The 20,088-nt window shown below is 36.0% G+C and overlaps 1 protein-coding gene across 5 annotated transcripts in view; it reads left to right on the top strand.

Annotated features, from left to right (window-relative positions):
- The window catches only part of phactr4a (phosphatase and actin regulator 4a), a 72,713-nt gene that overhangs the window by 19,956 nt on the left and 32,669 nt on the right, over positions 1–20,088 (top strand). For all 5 annotated transcript variants that reach the window (XM_079878037.1, XM_079878034.1, XM_079878030.1 and 2 more), the window contains exon 2: positions 8,712–8,759. In XM_079878037.1, the coding sequence (XP_079734163.1) occupies positions 8,747–8,759 (13 nt within the window). In that variant the 5' untranslated portion in view covers positions 8,712–8,746. The remainder of the gene's footprint in view (positions 1–8,711; positions 8,760–20,088) is intronic.

Raw genomic sequence — 20,088 nt, 5'->3', positions numbered from 1 at the left:
GTTTCGGTTCATTTATTAGATGAGCTCCAGTTCACGTGCAGGCGCCCCCGTGACCTGATTATAGTCTGCTATATTTGCAATTGTTTGATGAAACATTGATTAAAAATTAAGATGCATACTAAATTCACTTTAAAGAAAGGCTTTCTACAAAAAAAAAGCTTAATGTAGTGGTCAAAATCATGTCTGCCCACTCCATTTGTCTCCCGATATATTGCTCATCTTATGATCTTACTCATGCTGTTCACTTTTCAAATAATCAACATAGATGAAATAAAAAAATAAAATTGTTTTATTTAAACATAAATATGAAACTAAATGTGTTTTCTTTAATGACTAGGCTACAACACGTAGGCCTAGCTATATATATTAGCTAGAGGTCGACCGATAGTGGATTTTACCGATACCGATATTTAGGTTTGACCAGGGGTTTGACTGTATGCCGATAACCGATTATTCAACTGATATTTTTTTTAATGGATATTGGGATTAAAAGCAAACATAACACTCCAAGTAAAACAGTGCTGAACTGAAATGTGCTAAATGAAATAAATATATGAATATGAATATATTAAAATGAGAAGTTCTACAGAACAAACTCAGAAAATAATTTAAACATTAAAATGTTACAGGTCAAAATGTGTGTTTCTTTAGCTATAACCTAGAAGCATAGCCTATGTGAATTTCATAGGTAACACTTTGGAAGTCCCATTTGTTAACAAGGATGTATTAGCTAGCTTTCATGAACTATAGGCTATGCATTATGCAATATACGTTTTTACTGCATGTAATAATATTTGAGCAATACAAATGTACCTTGATCATTCATGTTAGTTCATAGTACATTAACTTAGGTAACAGATAAAATAAAATAAAAAAATACTCAATTTAAAATGTATTAGTAAATGTTGAAATTAACAAACTAACAATGAATAATACTTCTACAACATTTATTAACTTCAGTTAATGCTAAAATTGTAATCTTATTGTAAAGTGTTACCATTTCATATGAATCATGCTTAAAGAAGATGGCCATATTTAAATATCTGCAAAGGCCAGAGCATTAAAATCAGGCTACATAAATGTAGACCTACATGTATAGTCTCTCACTTTATTTGCTTCTATTTTAGAACACTTGATGATTATCTAATCAAAATAACAATATGTATTGTAGTGATAAAAACAATAACTGAAATCGAATGCGTTTTTGATTTGTTTATATTCCTGTCGGCTATATGAACATATCAATGTTGAGAAAGCAATCACGTCACTAGCTTTAAATAGTAAACTTCGCCGGCTAATGAATACATAAAAGTGACCAGCTAGATATAAGCTAATGCAAGTAGATTGTATCAATTGCAAAATAAAACATTTGGGTAAGGTTTGCATGTGTTTTTGTCACATTGTTTTAACCGCTTGAGGTAGCCACTACTAATGTTAGTCCTCTCAGACTCGACGGCAAACATACTTCTGTTCTTTCTCTGCTATGCAGCATTTAGTCAACAAATGAATTATAATGGCATGTACTTTAGTGTTATTCATACCGTGAATAGACTCCTGTGTTAATGTAAACAACTCAGCCAGTGATAGTTTTTATTTGGCCTCTAGAGGCCACTCTCGCTCTATATGATGCCAGCAGTTTCTTCTCAGCACTCTCATAATGACTGCACACACTTCTCAGCCGATCCAGCAACGGACGCAACCCGGAAAAACTATCAGTGTGGATTTTTGCCGATAACGATAGTTCCACCAATCAACTATCGGTACCGATATATCGGCAAAACCGATGAATCGGTCCACCTCTAATATTAGCCTACAGTAGCCTACAGAGAAATTTAATGTTGGAGCGGGATTTGAGCGAACACCGTCTTACCGGTGATGGTGAGCATGTGGGGTAGGGGTGTAATTTTTTGAACAATCATCGAATATTATTTGTTTTAAATGCCTGTTTGAGGTCTCTGTGAAAGTTTTAAAGCAGTCTTTTAGTGCTGCTTTCAGAGCGGTCACGTCCGCTACAGAGAACTGTCACGTCCGTAACATTGTTTTTTCCTCATAAATGAGAACACGAAAAATAATATAAAATGAATATTGTATGTTCTGTGGAGAGCCCAACCGTTCTTCATCCGGTGGGTAGTATTACTTTTGGTTTGCGCAGTGTAATTTACAGAATATTTTGCCACCTAAAACCTTTTTCTTTCTTTTTTTTTTTTTTTCTCACATCTGTAACGTATGTGTATTTCCCTTATTTTAAATATAAAACGTATGTGTAAACTGATATTTTTCTATGTTCTGGACTCCTTTATTAAGGGAGTATGGATATATAAACGGATGTTTCAATATATTGGTATTAAATGCATTTTCTGCGAATTTATATCTCTCCTCTTTACCTTGTAACCCTGTGAATTAATACTGAAGAGAGACACATCTCTGATGCCTGTTTAATTAATCATTAGGGGTGGGAATCTTTTGAAGTTCGATATATGCATAGATTTGATTCTAAACTTTTAAATTTTATTTTATTTATGTGATCTCACATTAAAATGTAACTTAAAAAAAATGTAATTGTTAATTTAATTTAAAGATTAGCTCAACCTAAAATAAAGGAAAGAGCAGTGGTGTGGAGAAATTGATTTGATTGATTAACTTTTTTTGTCTTTAGGTGAACACATGCCTGATTTTACTTCTACAGTTTTTCTTTTTCTTTTGCGTATTGTTTTTATTGTATTTAAATGTTCAGAGTTCTTTTTGTTATAAGACAAAAAAAAAAAATAAATAAACTGTTATAGTTTGACAACACCTTTTCTTTGCAACTAATTTCAATATTGTGATAGTACCTTACACTATGATAAAAGCTTCATCAATTATCGTAACATTACGTAAAATTTGATTCTGCCACATGCCTAGTGAACGTCAGTTTGAGAGATAGCCTACTGTATATCAAGTGATTAAGTTATGATCAGTGGCCGATCGTTTGGAGTTAGAAAATTGTTATACGCGTTGCATTCTTGATATAGCCTCAGATACAGGATCTGTTCATTCGCTTTTACAAGCGGGTATTGTTCGTTACCACGGAAAGCATGTGCGTGTCCACGTGGAACGCGTTTCTCGTTTGGAAAAAGTACCGATTCACATAAGACGCAGCAGGACCACAAGAAAAGCTTGACGTGAGTGTGCCAGTAACTAGGCCTATACATTAAGGTAACTCTAACTGTACATGAACTATATTTATATTCTATTGGATATGAACTGTTGTTGTCAAGTAAGCTTCATTCATAATGCTTCTTCTGCCCCATTGCAAGCCTGTACTCTCTCTAAACTGTTCGGGTGCTGAACTGCGTTCACAGTTGACTGCTGCTGCCTAGGTAGAAGATAGAATCGCAATTCATGTGTGAATCAACCCCCCTCTCCCCACCCACCAGCACTTAATTAATCATTAACAACTAGTTGTGATTGACTTGCCTGTAAACACCTACCGAACTTGATCACATGTGACCCAGTATCCAAGATGCCCTAGTGACAGTCTGACACTTCAATCAGCTTGTGCAGTTGAAGGATCTATATTAGATCTGTTATCCTTCATCCTGTTCTGGGTGGAAGGGGATATTTCACATCTGCTGTCCCAGAGTTCATAGTGCACGTTAGGCCTGGTGCTTAAAGCTGCACCAGCACTACAGGGAAGGGAAGTGAGACAGAGATTCTGTTTAAAGAGGCTTATTAGTGGAAGCCTTACAGCACTTTAGAAACAAATGGTATGCATAGTATATTCTGTGTTGATCCGAAACTGCAACATTTCAGCATTGCTATTACAGGGAAATTAAAACTGAGATTTGTTTAGCTTTGTGGAATCGCAAAAAACTAAAATAACATGACAATTGGTAATATGAAAGACACGAGCAAGTTGAGCAACTGTAATCAGTTACATAGGATTAGCGTGTTGTTAGGGTTAGTTGCTTGTAATTATGCATAATTTATAGTCATAACTACAGTGAGTAGCCTACATGTAACGTGTAACAGGGACACTGTAAAATAAAGTGTTACATAATAATTTATCATTTCATTTAATAACATTTTAATGATATAATTATGTTTCTACTTTGATTCGGTTTTGAAATAAAATTATTTATATGGTTTATAACTTGTTTTCATAATGGATTTATTCATACATTAAGATATAACAGATTAGCTAAAACATTAATGCATAGCATATGTAATATTTAACTAAATGTTCTTCACTAGAGTTATTTTTTCTAGTTTAAGATGTTCATTCATGTTTATTTTAGGGGTGCACCGACATGAGAATACTGGCCATTGTGGCCAATACTGATAACCGATAATAATTTGAATGCCAATAACCGATATATCTAAATGCAAATTTTTTAATAATTTTTGAAAGCCTGATTACGAAAACAAAAGTCTCACCATTAAAATCCATGTCCCAATCACTTCAACATACTGTAAAGCAAGCATACAATACAGTATTATTTTACACTCCTATGACCAACTTTCTTTATAAAAAAAAAAAAAAATAATAATTTTACAAATACATAAGATAATGCCTAAATGATGCAAGCAAGTCATTGGACATCATCAATTACGTATAAAGACTCTAAATGCATTTGCCATGGGTAAATTGAAATAGCCTATGCTTGGACAATAATGACATTATTTTATTTAAACTATATTTTTGATGAAAAATAAAAGTGCTAGTTTTTAATAATGCATCAATGTTTTTGAATAAGAAACCTCTAAAGTTAATATTACTTTTTCAAATTACAGCATTGCTGTTTGAGCTGCATGCGCTGAAGTTAAAGAGCTGAATGAACACTGGTAAACTGAAGCGTTTTTTTAGTGGGTTAATTAATTCAACAGAATGCATCCTATATGAGATAAATCAGTCTAAGTCTCTCATTCACTGCTGTACAAGTTTACCCAACTATGATGACTTTTGCTTCTGAGAAAATTGTCAGTAGTGTTCTTGTTAAGCCTATATTGTAATGCAATATGACAGTCCCAATCACAGTACTAATGCTGTGCTTTTCTGTTTGAGCTGCATGCACCAAAGCTAAAGAGACACAATCGCTTTATATGATAAACAGATTCAGTTTAGGCTTTTATTCACATAAACATTCACTCAAGGTTGTTTCATTGCTCATGCAGCGGGACTGCCATAGCACCAACAGCTCTCCACTTCCTGCTCCCCTGCGCCATTTGAGACAAACAAGTTTTTATGGCCAGATTTGAACTGATCTTTCCGGCCTGAAACCCCCTTGCATGTAGTGGAAATGCACAGAACGGCTCGAGATTGGAGCCAGTCTAATACAGTAACGCACAAACATGCAGAAATATCACCACCACAATTACAGTATGATTTGCTAATTCACCCAACTGGGATCGTTTTGAAAATCTGTGTTGTGTAAATAATATACTTTTAGGAGTGTTTGGGATTGATCATTTTAAAGAACCATTAAGCCATAAGGAATTGGCAACTCTTTAAAATTCCGCCATTATATAACTGTGGAATAATGTTTATTGTTGAGAGTAGTTTCGTGCTTTGAGGTGTATACTTGTCAAGTCATTTTTATTTGTGCCTTATTACAGTTTCAAAGCAGCTTTGCAGCAATACACAGAAAAATAACAGTGTTAATGTTTTAAAGTTCATCAATTAGCCTATGTAACAAATTCAATAATGCATAAGCTCAGGTAAGATACTGCTCTACATGAAAACACAGTGTTTCCCATACATTGATTTATCTGTGTATCTGCCACAATATCAACATTGACTAACACAAATAGATTTCAGTGCTTCCCATTCATTAACTAGACTGTGGTTGCCCGGAAAAAATATTTAAACTTCTCATAATTACATAAAAGGTCTTTCATGTCATGTTTTGCGGCATTGCTGTCAAACAAACTAAAATCGAAAGTGCGATAAGTCTTCTTGTCCTTATCAAATGACTGCGCTTCGCAAAGAGAAGTGTGCACTTCACTCACGTGAGCAGCTCCGCGTCTCAGTTCACAGGGAATGAATGCGGTTTAGCGGGCACAAGTTACGCATTATTTCCACATTTGCATATTTGATTACAGCATTTCACTAGATTTGTAATGCGACGCGATTGTAAACTTGTTTTCAGGAAGGAATATAAGCTTGACTGCTGTTTCCGTCAAAATAAAAGCTCACGTTAATCTCTTGCAGAAATTAGGACAAAATAATTATGAAAGTTTCATTTATTTTTCTGTGCATTTGTTTTACAATATATGACTATTACTGTCATACACTGTCAGGAAAAATAAAGTACAAAACTGTATCTTTTAGGGTACAAGTGGCCATCACCCTAAAGGGTTAGGGTTAGCAAAACAAAAACAAAACAAAATGTTGCAATCCAAACCGCAGGACATTTTTGATCTCAAAATGTATAAACTGAGATAACTAATTACAATGGTTAGCCCTGTAAATATATAGTGTTGGCCACCGTTTTTATTAAACAAATAAGGTATGAGAGGCTGAGGTATGAAAGTTTATAGTCTATGGATCAAGGCCGCTGTCACAGCGAGAAGAATCCTCGAGAAAAGCCTTGATTTTCTTAAAACATCTCAACATGTGACAATTAACATACTCACCCTCAAATTTTGTCCTCTCCTCTTCAGAGACTTCTATGCCAAACTGCAATAGCACCTTTATTAATTGAGCGGTAGACAATTTCCCCAACTTCTGAGGGCTCTTCCCAATCGATCAGTAACTTATAACAGCCAGTCTGACTCGAGTACTTTTCGCGTGCTTTACGCAGGCAGGGGAACATAAAATTAGACAAAATCAACAGAACATGCCATCATACGTTAAAAAATACGAATATAACATCATCCCGCATTTACATGAAAAATGAAAATTTACATTTTCTGAAGTTCTGCTACCAGAACAGGTCAGGAACGCACCGGACGACTCAAGCCAAGCGGGACATTTTCTTAAAGCAACAACAACCACAACGTCTGCATAAGCATGTTTTGAATGTTTTGTTGCCAATCATCATGGTCTTTATTCCAAATTTAATTCAAATATCAGTCTGTTTTTTTTTTAAACAAAAAATGTATACTGTCTAGGCTACATTACAACAAACATGAACAATTATTACAAATATTTATTTAATAAATTCATTAACATTTGTCTTATTTTACAGACAGTATAGGCTACATAAAGTGATGAAGTATATATGTAGCCTAATCTTAGGCCAACAGAATATATTTTTAACATTTAAAACAACTTAATATGGTGTTTTGATGTTATCATGAGCTGACATGCATTTAATTTATATAAAAACAGACATAAGTTATTCTAGTTGGAGCTAAAGTGTAAAAGCAAAAGACAAAAACAAAAAAAAAGTGTAAAAGCAAAAGACAAAAACAAAAAACAATAAAGTCTAATTATAGGTACAATGCCCCCGGACCCCCTAGAGGGACAAAGGTCCACCCACCACAGTTTCACAAAATCCTCTGGGAACACTGTTAAACATTTACAAAATAATTGCTGTCATTTAATTTCCTGAGGAACTACTATGCTGCTTCGTAAGCAATAATCCTGTCTGGAAAAATTGAGTGAATAGTTAGTTATATAAGAGTCTGCAGTGATGTAAACATAATTATTGATTATTCATTATAATTTAGACATGTTTTAGCAAATACCTGTTTTAATGCAGATGATAGTCACATGAAGGCCTGTATTTACTGTCAAGCATATTAAGTTTTCTGGAGTTTCAGAAGGTGACAGAAAACATCTAGGATGTTTTTGAAAAAAAAGAAGGAAAAAAAAAAAGCTTTTGGTAAAATCCAAAAAGGAAACTTTTGTATTTTTTTTTTAAGTTGTAAAAATAACTACTGGCATTATTTTTTATGTTACATACATTTAATGTTCTATAATTTACATTCAGTAATAAATAAATGTAGAATATAAAAAGATATAATATAAAAATTTATTTAAAAACATTGTGATTTTAAATATTAAAATATGCAAAAAATGTGTTATTACTTCTATTTAGAAGTTATTGGAAATAATAGTTTATGGAAGGTAGTTCTATATTGACTAAAATATAGATTTTTAAAATTTATTTCTAATTTAGGCTAATTTGAGATAGTTTTATCATGTGTTGGAATGGATGAGATATGGTAGCCTACGTTGTGTTAGTTTTTCCAGATAAAGGACTAGTTATTACATGTCAATCACAGGTGACCAGTTTCATTGCTTCATGACTCTTATCACTCCACACTGTTTTTTTATTTTTTATTTTTTTTACATAATCAAAGTGAATAAGAATTAAGAATCATTTCAAATCAATATTTAATGTCTATTTATTTATTTGGTAAGTAGTATAATATGTATAAGATAATATAGTCATTATCACAAAAAAAAGCCTTCAGGGTGATACCCTCTGCTTTGTTGTGTCTGTTTATTTTGCGATAATGATGTGTTGTCTGTACATTATCCTTTACTTGCATGTTGGCTTCATTCATGGGTTCTTGAGTCAATCAATTGAGGTCTGTTGTTTTAAATACATTGTAGCCATTGTATTGTGTGTATATATATATATATATGTATATACATATACATATACACATACATACACACACACACACACACACACACACACACACACACACACACACACACACACACACACACACACAGTGATTTTTCTAATCAAATCATCCGTCTCTTATTTCCTCAGGAACTTCTACCTGCTGCTGTGTTCTTGACGTGGGAATGGAAAACCGAGGTAAGACAATGGAAGTATAATCTTGCCAAAAAGAAATATGTGATTGGTCACAGTGGTCATCATTCAAGGGTCATGTGGATTGAATTGGTTTTGGGCTGCAGCTGACCTATGTTTTAATAATCAATTTATCTTTTAGATATAAATTATTTGGATATTCCACATCTTGTCCAAAACATGCACATGTGTAATTACCTCAATAATGCACTATGCACCTCAATAATTAGTAGTAAAATTAGTTTTTCAAAAATCTTCATTAATGCTTATTTGTTAGGCTATTTGTTGTTACCATTGAATAGTTGCATATTCATACCAATTCTTTTTGTTTAACCACATACTTCATAGAAAACAATGTCTGGTTTTAAGAGTGTAGTTGTTGAATAGTGATCCTGTGTTATATTATAAAATCACTGACCTCATAAGGAATGTTAGCCTCATAAAGAAGGTTGACCATGTGACGCATACAGTAGGTGTGCTGGCTCTCCAGTGAGATATCTGATCACGCTTTGCCCAGTCGACACACCCACAGGTGAAACTCAGCGCTTTTCATTTGCCACGTTGTAGCTTTGTTTTTCTGTGGGGAATCTTACCTTTATGGACAAAGAGAGTAACTCTGTAGAAGAGGAGTATCCCTCATCAGGTAGGAAAAACTTTGTTCGCTGCACTTCAGGGTAAACAGGAACAGGGTAAATATACCATTGAGGGGCAAGTGCTTTTCTTTGATAACGATGAGTAACATTTAAAAATAGAAGCAGCCTTTGTTTTGTTGGTACAGACTGTTTTTCCCTTCATATTTTGGGTTATTCAATTCATAAAAGGGATGTATTCCTTTTCATTTAGCTATGTAGCCTAGGTGTTTTGCAACAGCACAAATGTAAAATTGCTCACCATAAAATTGCTCACACATGTAAAATTGCTCACCATAAATGGCAACGTACTTTAAAGGGGGGGTGAAATGCTCATTTTCACTCAATCTCCTGTTAATCTTGAGTACCTATAGAGTAATATTGCATCCTTTATATCTCCAAAAAGTATTTTGTTTTATTAAATTTTTAACAGAAAGATAGGCTGTACCGAGTCTTTCCGGAAAAAACCGAGCGGCTGGGGGCGGGCCGTGTGGGCGAAGCTTAGCTGTGCTAACGCGCCAAGCTAGTGACAACACACAGAGACATTTGTTCAACAAACAGTTTTACTCACCGTCCGGTTCCAACGCACGACCGCGAACCTTTATCATTGTGACTGCTCGATCCTTAAGCATTAGACGATCTGCAAATCCGTAGATCTGGGCTTTGTTTATAAAACAATCATCGTCGAAATGCAGGGAACAACAGTCTTACACAACTCCGTTTATGCTCAGGAAAACAAACTCCATCCACGGGTTCCTTAACGCTGGGTTCTTTGGGAATCTGTGCAGGGTTGTCTTGCCCTGGCAACCAAAAACACACTTCTTTGGTGACATTGACTTCCCAAAAGCCGGGCAGGGCGCTTTGATGGCGAACTGCTTTCACTCTCTTGCTCTAGTCTACGAGTGCGCGCGCGGCCGCGATCTTATCGGAGAAGTGCCCTTAGGACCCATATAAGGAAATTCCGCCCTATCTTACGTAAGACAGAGCCATACTCGAAAAAAACTTTCCGAAACTTGTGACAAACCGGAAGGAGTATTTTTGGAACAAAAATACTCCTTCAAACGTACAACTTAGTTTTTGAAACTTTGTCCATGTTTAGCATGGGAATCCAACTCTTTACCAGTGTAAAAAACTCAGTATGCATGAAATAGCATTTCACCCCCCCTTTAAAAACACTTTATTTTTACAAAGAAATTCTTTGTTTAGCCTATTCCATATCTATAATCTGTCAACTGGTTTCAGATTACATATTTTTTTTAGTTTAGAGAACGATATACAGCAGTAGATCTGTGATTATTTGCCCATGTGATACCTTTCAAAGTACTGTACTGTGTCAGTATCATAGTACAGTGATGTTTGAGATTATAATGCACCATCATCCTTCCATTTGTACAGTACTGCTTAAATGTTTGGGGTTAGTAAGACTTTAAAAAAAAAAAAAAAAATCTATACTTTTATTCAGCAAGAATATATTACGTTGATCAAAAGTGAGAGTAAAATACATTTAGTGTTACCATGTTTTTAATAAATACTGTTCTTTTAAACTTGAACAAAATAAAAAATGGTAACACTTTACAATAAAACCTTATTGTAAAGTGTTATCATTTTTTCTTTTGTTCAAGTTAATGTATTCATTTGTTAGTTAATGTATTACCCAACATGAACTAACCATGAGCAGTACATTTGTTACTGCATTTATTAACTTTAGTTAATAAAAATACAGCTGCTTATTGTTTGTTCATGTTACTTCACAGTGGATTAACTAATGTTAACAAATACAACTTTTGATTTTCATAATTAGTAAATGTTGAAATTAACATTAACAAAGATTAATAAATGCTGTAGAATTGCAGTTCATTATTAGTTCATGTCAACTAATGTATTTAACTAATGAAACCTTATTGTAAAGTGTAACTGAAAAAGGATTAAATCGTGCCAACACCAAACTTTTGAATGTTAGTGTATAATATTACTATTCTATGGTACACCGATGTTATTTAGGTCGAAATAACGATGCTCCATCTAAAATGGTTGTAGATTTTGTAGTATTTTGCTAATTCTTGCTTAATTACTATGTATGCCCTGTCTATTTATATTGTAGATTCTTTTTCCACAGGATCATTTAAAATGAACTTGTAAAGACAAAAAGGTGACAAAAACCCACACACGTTACATATCATTCAATGATAGGTATTGCAAATGATACCATGTTATCACCATGCTACCTGTCCAAAAAGCTACCATAGTCTTGTTTTATTCAAAAAGCATTATAATACCACGGTACTTGTTGTTACTTTTTGTTAGTAATGAAAGTTATATTCAGGGACTGTGCCAGGAAGTGGAGTTACTCTTTACTTACATGAGTTTCTGCTGTGATCTGGAAACAGTCCAAGAGATTTCCTTGATAGGATTTACTCGCCTCAGTGTTTTGGCCTGTTTTCTTCCCGTGACTCTTGTCCTCAGCATTGGGAGAGAGAGAGAGATACCAGGACAGCAGATAGGGAAAGAACAGGGATACAGATAGAGTGTTGTGTCTAATGCTGGGATAGATCACATACCGGTAGTTGTTTGTTTAATACATTTGTCTGTACCATTGGTGAATTCCTTTAGAAAGTGAGCGTCATCTTTATGCTGTACTGGTACACATTGTTTGGAATCATTCGTCACTGCCACTTTATCTGAATCTAAATGTTACCTTGACAACAAAGCAGAAAATCTATGTCTATAGTGGTTAAGAAGACTGCTATGACAAATAAAACTGAAAAATATTTTTTAAATATATTTAATGCTAATTGATTCACATTTCTCTCTGTATGGTGTTTGGTAAAAGCTAGCAAGCAAACCAACAATACAGTTTTTTTTTTTTTTTAATTAATAGTTTTCCCTAATAGTTTTTGTTTATGACTCGAGTCAAAAGATGTAATAATGGAAGAACAGTTTTAAAAGTGATTTTTTTCACTATGATTTACAACAGGATCTGCATTTTCATTGGTTTAAATAACATATTTTTTTATTATAAAAGACAATAAAAAGAACTTTGTGCATCAAAACCACTCCTTTCCTGGTAAAAAATGTACTTGATTTTCAAAATCAGTGAATTTGCAAACATGTCAGTCTCTGAGTAATGTAATTTATTCAAACCACGGACAAGTAGAATACAAGTCGAACGTCTCCAGCACATCTTATAATTTACCCAAAAATCAAACATAGTTCACCCCTACACACGTTATCACGTCCATCAAAAACTTAGGCTCACTGTCGGTTGGAATATTAGAACTAAAACATCGACTTAACACAATCATGGGCAACTAGCACTTCACTGAATGCTTGCCAACTAAGAAATACATAATTATTACCTTACGATCGATCTGTTTTTAAATCCAGATCTTGACATCGATGTCTGTCAAAAAAATAACGTGCACAATACAAGGTAGTAGAAGCAGAGATTCCAGCATTTCCTGGAAACCCACACTACCAGATGCTTTCCGAGAAGGAGAAAATGGCAGCCTAAGTGGCTTCAAAATACTCTCTGTGAGAGATGATAACACGCATAATACATAATGCACTGGAGTATAAATTTGTTCTTCACTTACTGAAATTGAATCTGAATGATCAGGGAACCATTTGAAATACTTCACACTGCATGCTAAAGAGAATAAATACCAACTAAAGCCAGGTGCACACTGTGCGATTTGCAATACTCCTTTACGATTGTTACTTGTCAGACTGTACGAACATGATCATCGCTGTAAGGCATGTCACACCGTAAGATCAGTTGTCATAAATGTCACAACTGGTGACAGTGAGCTGCATTACATGCGGGATTGAAATGGTGGCTACTAGGGATGCACGATATATCGGCCACCATATTGGTATCGGCCGATATTGGTTCATTTTTAGGGCTCTATCATGCAATGCGGCGCCAGGCGCGACGCAAGTGTTCTTTGATAGTTTCAGCCCGACGCAGTAATCATTTTCATGTCCTGCACCACGCTGTTTAAATAGCAAATGCATTTGCGGCCATCTGTTTGCCCATGTCTGTTTGCTGGTCTTAAAAAAAAAAAAAGGCGTGTTCAGGCGCATTGTTGGCGCGTTGCTATTTTGAGGCAACTGAAAAAGACCGCGCCATTGACCAACAAAAAATATTTGTTTTGTTATTTAAAGGGCCGATTAGTAATATGCACCTTTAGGCAGGTGCACAACATGCATACACTCTGCTTATTACACACGGGACGCACAGCAGCACACAAACATGCCATATATTAAAAATAAAAGGATTACAATGTAAAGGATTATTATTGTGTACATAAATATATGGTGGAATCCGGCTTGTCCCATAGATGGTCTGCTTGCGTGCTTTAACCTTGTGCACGAGTAGATCCGTTTCCTTTCTGGAGAAGCGTTCAGTCTTTCGGCTTGTAAATTCCGCCATGTAAATAGTGAATCCGCCATGGCGCAAGCCCAACTGGCTTTTAAAGGGAATGAGAGACGAGACTCTGATTGGTTTATTGCACGTTACACCCAAAACACACCCATTACTCATTAAGAGAATAGGGACAACCCTTTTAGACCATGCGCCCGGCGCTGACCATTTTTCCCATCATTAAACTAGCAAAAGTGGATTCGGACACGACCTAAGTGAACTTGCGCCATGCGGTTTAGACCATGTGCTTAGATCGTTAAAATAGGGCCCTTTATGTTATCGTTATCAGCCTGATAAGAAAATTTGGCCGATATATAAAAGCAGATAAATAATGGATTATTTCCTTCAGCTGAGACACTTCAGATGCGCACTGTTCACCATGATGGTTTTGAATTGCTTGAAATATGATTGGAATCACTTCAAAAAAGGAAAATACAGTTAAGTGCAACATGTGCAGCACAAGTCTGTCATATAGGCTACATAAAATTATAATGAGAACATTATAATTGTGTGTTTGGGACATGGCTTTTACTGGTGAGATTTTTGTTTTTGTTATCAGGCTCTCAACAATTATACAAAAATTTGGATTTAGATTTATCTAAATCAGTTATCTACTTTCAAATATAAAGAATTATCGGTATCGGCCAAAATGTTCATTTCGGTGCATCCCTAGTGGCTACAAAGAAATCTCTAACGTTAATTTTGGTCATGGCTTGTCTTGAAACACAAAGACAATTTGACGGTCATCGTAGGAGAAGTCACACTGCAAAACTGTGAGTCAAATCTTCTGACACTGCCAGAATTTTGTCGGAGGTAAAATATGATCGCAACGGTCATTAATCTGTTGTCGGTGAACATGTCAAACTAATGATCAAAGACTTTTAGCCAAGGATCAGAGAAATCTTTTAGGATTTGCTAAATTTGTCTCAGACGGCCAAATCGTGGGCAAAATCGCAGTGTGCACCCGGTTTTAGTCATGTTAGTGAGTATCTTTGATCTTGTTGGTTTTGATGGACCTTTTTTATCCACAAAATATGCATTCTGATTCTGAAATTGTTTGTTTAAATATATTCAATATTTTTTTATCTTGACTGATCTTTTTTTTCATAATTTTGGCAAAAGATGAACTGTTATATGAGTGATCTTGAGATGAGTCCCTGCACTGTAAAAAGTGAACGTGCAGTTGTTGCTTTAAGGAGGTATTTCTTCATGATTCTACCTATAAATTCTAATTTTGTTGTTGTAACCTAATTCAATCAGGTTTATGTTGCATAAAACAACATAACTGTTTTAACTTAATTGAGTTAAATTGACCCAATATACATGTTCCAATAAAGCTCAGGATGAACACATTCGACACATGCACCAGACGTGCACTACGCACCAGAGGGCAGTATAGTCGTGACTCGTATCAACTAGTCGTCCAGTTTGACTCATATTCTGATGTAATATTATTTACTTGGCAGGTGATTTTTAGAAAATGTAGTTTGATCACTATCTTCTTGGTTGTTTAAAAGATTAAGGCTATTATCAAAGTTTGATAAAATGTTAAATTTTCTAATAAAATATGTTTTGTTACATTTAATTACCCCTTAGCATATTTTTGACTCATATACCAGGTAAAATAAAAGACATTTCATCAGGTTTCTAAACCAGTTGCAAGGAAACATCATGTGATTATAAATGCAGGGTCCCCACGATCATAGAACACCTGGAAATCTTTTAAGATGTTTTCTAGATCTGGAAAAGTCAGATTTCCAGATGTAAATTTTTCTATTTATGTTCTGATCTAGAATATTTCATTAACTACCAATTGCTCTTAGGAGGACTACATTTTCTTGCATGTCATGATATTTAATTTTTAAACAAATTGTTCCTTCAATCATCTTTTTAATTAGTCACACGGGTTCACAATTCAGTCTGAATGACTTAACGAATTGGTTTGAAGCAAAATAATTATTAAAAATCCTCATCTACTGATCACAAATTACTGAAAAGGACATGGACATTTTTTGGTCCAAAGATGTGGGAACTCTGTTAAAAGCCTATTTGCTTCCTCCAAGGCACCATGGTATACTTTGCATGGCCTTTAATTGTTTTCCTTCCTGTAATGTCCTTCACTGATGCAAAAATGCCATGGGGAATTCACCCCATGTGTTGATGTTTTTAAATGCTCCTCTTCACCTCGACGGTTTCACTGGTCATCCGTCATTGTAATTACGATAATGTCCAGTGAGTCAGCAGTTGAGCAGCACAATGAACTGAATGCATCTAAAGTCTCACATCAGTGTATCAAAAGAACAACTAGCCAAAGCAATTCAGAGTGGGGTGAGCAGTATGAACAATTCTGTATCACAGTCATTGTATATCAAATGTACTGTTATATATTGATTGCTATAGGCTAGTTGTTTTAGCTGGAAATACAATCTTGGAAATACTGAAAAAGTACTAGTACAATATATCCATGTAGTAATGCCAATGTACACACTGTATGGAACCAAGGGCCCTATCTTGCACCCACCGCAATTTACTTTGTACACCGACGCATGTTTCATTCCTATTTTGCACCCGCGCAAAGCTGTGCGTTCACACCGCCGGCGGCGAGAGCGTCAAAGTGGCCGGAAGCCATTCATTTTCAATGAGAGCCGGCGGCGAGCTCCGGCGAGGGCGGCGCGGCGCGTCTTGGACAGCGAGAGCGGCGAGAGGAGTTGAAAACAAGTCAACTTTATGGTAATAAGCTATGACGCGGTTCGGCGGCAACCAATCTTAATGTAGAAGTCCTCCGCCTGGGAGGAAAAAAAATAAAAATCACACATTCTAATCTACGTCAGAGCGTCCCCGAATCGCGGCGTCGGTGGCAGGGCGGCGAGAGCGAATTTTGCCGCTCTCGCCGGCGGCGGTGTGAACGTACAGTAAGCAGCCGTTTTCATTTTTGCAAATCATATTATTACAAACGATAGATAGATAGATAGATAGATAGATAGATAGATAGATAGATAGATAGATAGATAGATAGATAGATAGATAGACAATTTATTATAAAAGCATACACCCACATACATTTACCCACATTATTATATACCTGTTTAACCGAAGCTAATTTGGGTGTGTTTCTCCATCCTCAATGTCACTTCTCTCTCTTTTACGGCCGTGACGAGAGCGTTGCTCTCCTCGGCTGTGAACCGCTCCTGGCGCGCACCTGGCAAATCCGCCGTTATAATAGCAATACGCCAAGGAAAAAGCGCGTCTGCTCTTAAAGGGAATGTGAGATGATGCTCTGATTGGTTTATTTCACGTTACGCCCAAACCACACCTATGAATAATGAAGCTACTTCAGACCAACCCATTTTAGATTTGCGCCGGGCGCAAGAGTCATTTATCCCGCCGGGAAAATAGCAACAGCGCCGAGACCCGCCAAAGTTACTTGCGCTTTGACACTTGCGTTTCAGATCGTTAAAATAGGGCCCCAAATGTTTAAAATTCATTGACAAATAGGCTATGTGTTGCAAATATGGCCACCTTGAATGGGACATTTTATTTTATTTACTAGTTTTTGTGCTTTTGAGTTAATGATTAATGTTTGGATGAATTGCTTTATAGTTGAATGAATTTAATTGAATTTCAATAACACACTGTGTCCTTCAGGTGGCACTAGTGTAAGTCATTTGGCTTTTGCTGCACGCAAGAGGTCATATGTAGAGCTAGTGGAAATGTGGGCTGTCAGCCTGTATCTGCTTTACAGTTTCTGTTTTTGTAACTGTAGAACAGTAGAGCTTATTAGGCTTTGAATTAGGCCTGTTTACTGTCATATAGCCTACAAGTTTCTCTCACATCTATTAAAGGTACAGTATGTAAGTTCAGACGCTAAAGGTCGCTTATTCAAAACAAGAACAAAGGCGTAGCTTGATGATGCTGTGAATGAGCGAGGAATCATTCCTGCCTATGGAAAGCAATTCAATGGGACTCAGGCAGAAATCATGTTCATGGGTGAGCTAATGTATTATAGTTTTATTTACATTACTGTGGTATTAAGCAGGGCAGGGCCTGGTACATTTTAGTACCTGGTACATTCTTAAATGCCGCAGTCGGCTACTGCCGCTCCTTTCGTTTTGTTGATTGTTCATTGCGATTAAAGTTACGTTTAATGTCTGCCTCTTTCTTCCCTGAACTTGTACTTTGTTACAGTAATGTTTGATCTCTTAAATTCTAGGGGTGTGACTAGACGCTTATCTCACAAGATGAGACAAGACACGATATTAGGTTCACGAGAATGAGACGAGACAAGATTTTTGCACAATATTTTATAGAAATCCTCCATGACAAAATTAATGTCTGGAAAAATAATCTGCAGGTGCATTTTGAAATGTTTTAACTAATAATCTTGTAATGAATGTCATTTCAGTTCTAGCCTACTTTGAGTATGAATGATCAAATGCATTGAAAGACAACAATATACAAGCACTGTAAAAAGTTTTGCCACAAACTCAACTGACTGGCTTCTCTCCTGTATGATTTCACAGTCTCTTCAGACCTTACTGTACATGAATTATGAGCTTCCTGAACTTTGATTGAGGCTGTGTGTGACCTCCTAATTCCTTTCCACAAACTATACTAGCCTAGAAATCTAGACGCACCCTAGCGGCAGCAGAATTTATTTTGCAGCCAGGGTAGTCTAGCAACTCTCCGTTGACTTTCGAGCTGCAAAAACCTAAATTGGGTCAGGCCAATCACATCGTGTATAGAGTAGGCGGGGCGGGCTTAACATAATGACGACAGAGTTGCAATGGTTCCCTGCTACTTGAAAACAAAGAATGGCTGCTTCTGCTGCCGAACAGTCTTTCGAATCGGCTTTGGCCGCGACTTGGAGTTGGAGTTAAGTTTTTCTTTGAGAAAAGAGCAAAGAACGGCACTTAAGTCATTTTTAAAAAAGGAAGATGTGTTCGTAGTTTTGCCGGCCAGATTCAAAAGTTGAATCTATCAACTAACGTTAGCTCCGCTGTTGGGAAAACGCTCTGGTTGGTTGAAGCACTGTCCTATTGCGTGCAGAGCGAATTTGAAAGACAGCCGTTTATCCCGCCCCCTCGGAATGAGCCGTGTCTATGGTGAGTTGCCAGACCTAACATCTTGATGTAGGTCTGGCTTGCCAGGCTATAGAAATACAAACATAGAAATAAAAACAGTAACAAAAATAAATACGTTTTTTCTTAGTCTTATTAAGTGCAAACAATAAGTGCAAGTGCAACCATTATCAAAGTAAGCCTACTCTCTCAGTATTCAAAGTGCAAACAGAGACCAAAGCCACCAACAGTCCAGAGATAGGTTTGATATTTGAAGACAGGCTATTATGCAGACTAATTTGTGTGCATCAGGGAGCTCGATTTTTACTTTCACTTTCAGCCTTACTTTCAGATTTGCGATCACACGTACTCCGTGTATAGGGAGCGGTGGTGCTGAGCGCACATTCTACAAGATAAGATATTTATTACACGCGGCTCTGTTGTGCAACGGATCCTTCGCCATCGTCACGCAATCAGTGAGCTGTGATTCCTGCTGCACTGTGTGAGACTGCAACTCATGCTAGATGAGCAGAGGAGACGTTTACAATAGTTTACAAGGATATTTTTTTTTTTTTTAAACAGCAAAACGACAGCGTTGGGCACTGTAATGTAATGTAAATGTAGCGGTGGCAAATTCTTTGCTAATTTCCCTCACGCTCCGTCATGGTGATGACGGAAACTTTTCACTCTATGAGAAATCCCGTCACATCCCTATTAAATTCAAATTTTTTTATAGTCATGAGTGCTGAATTACTACTCATAGAGGTCACTTTATTTGACAAATTAAAATTATGGGGTAACGCAGCACTGTTTCTACTTGGTCAAAACAATCATACTAAAATACATTTGAGTGTGTTGAAAGTTATGTTATAGGCTAACGTTATGTGTTCGCTCAGTGGCTGATATAAGACACTTTTTGTACACTGCAGTAAGCTAGATCGATATTAGAATATCATATTAAAAGCTGGATTGCTAAATGGCATGCAATTGAATTCATTTAAAAATATTTCATATGGTGGAGAAAATACTGTTACTACAAATAAAGGTCTTTCTGATTTTGCTACGTTAGCTGCAAAATAGTGTTGTCTCTGAGGCATGGTATTAACGTTACTCATGGTAAATCAAGGAAACGAGATTTAAACGATAAGACTAACCGTGTTGAGCTATGTAACAATGATTAGTTTTCTGTTAATAAAGGTACCCAAACAGTTGCTTACCTGTCTAAT

The sequence above is a fragment of the Squalius cephalus genome (assembly GCF_949319135.1).
Source record: "Squalius cephalus genome assembly, chromosome: 8".
In the NCBI taxonomy this organism is placed as follows: domain Eukaryota; kingdom Metazoa; phylum Chordata; class Actinopteri; order Cypriniformes; family Leuciscidae; genus Squalius; species Squalius cephalus.
Note: the sequence above shows the minus strand (reverse complement) of the source record. Positions and strands in the feature narration are given on the sequence as shown.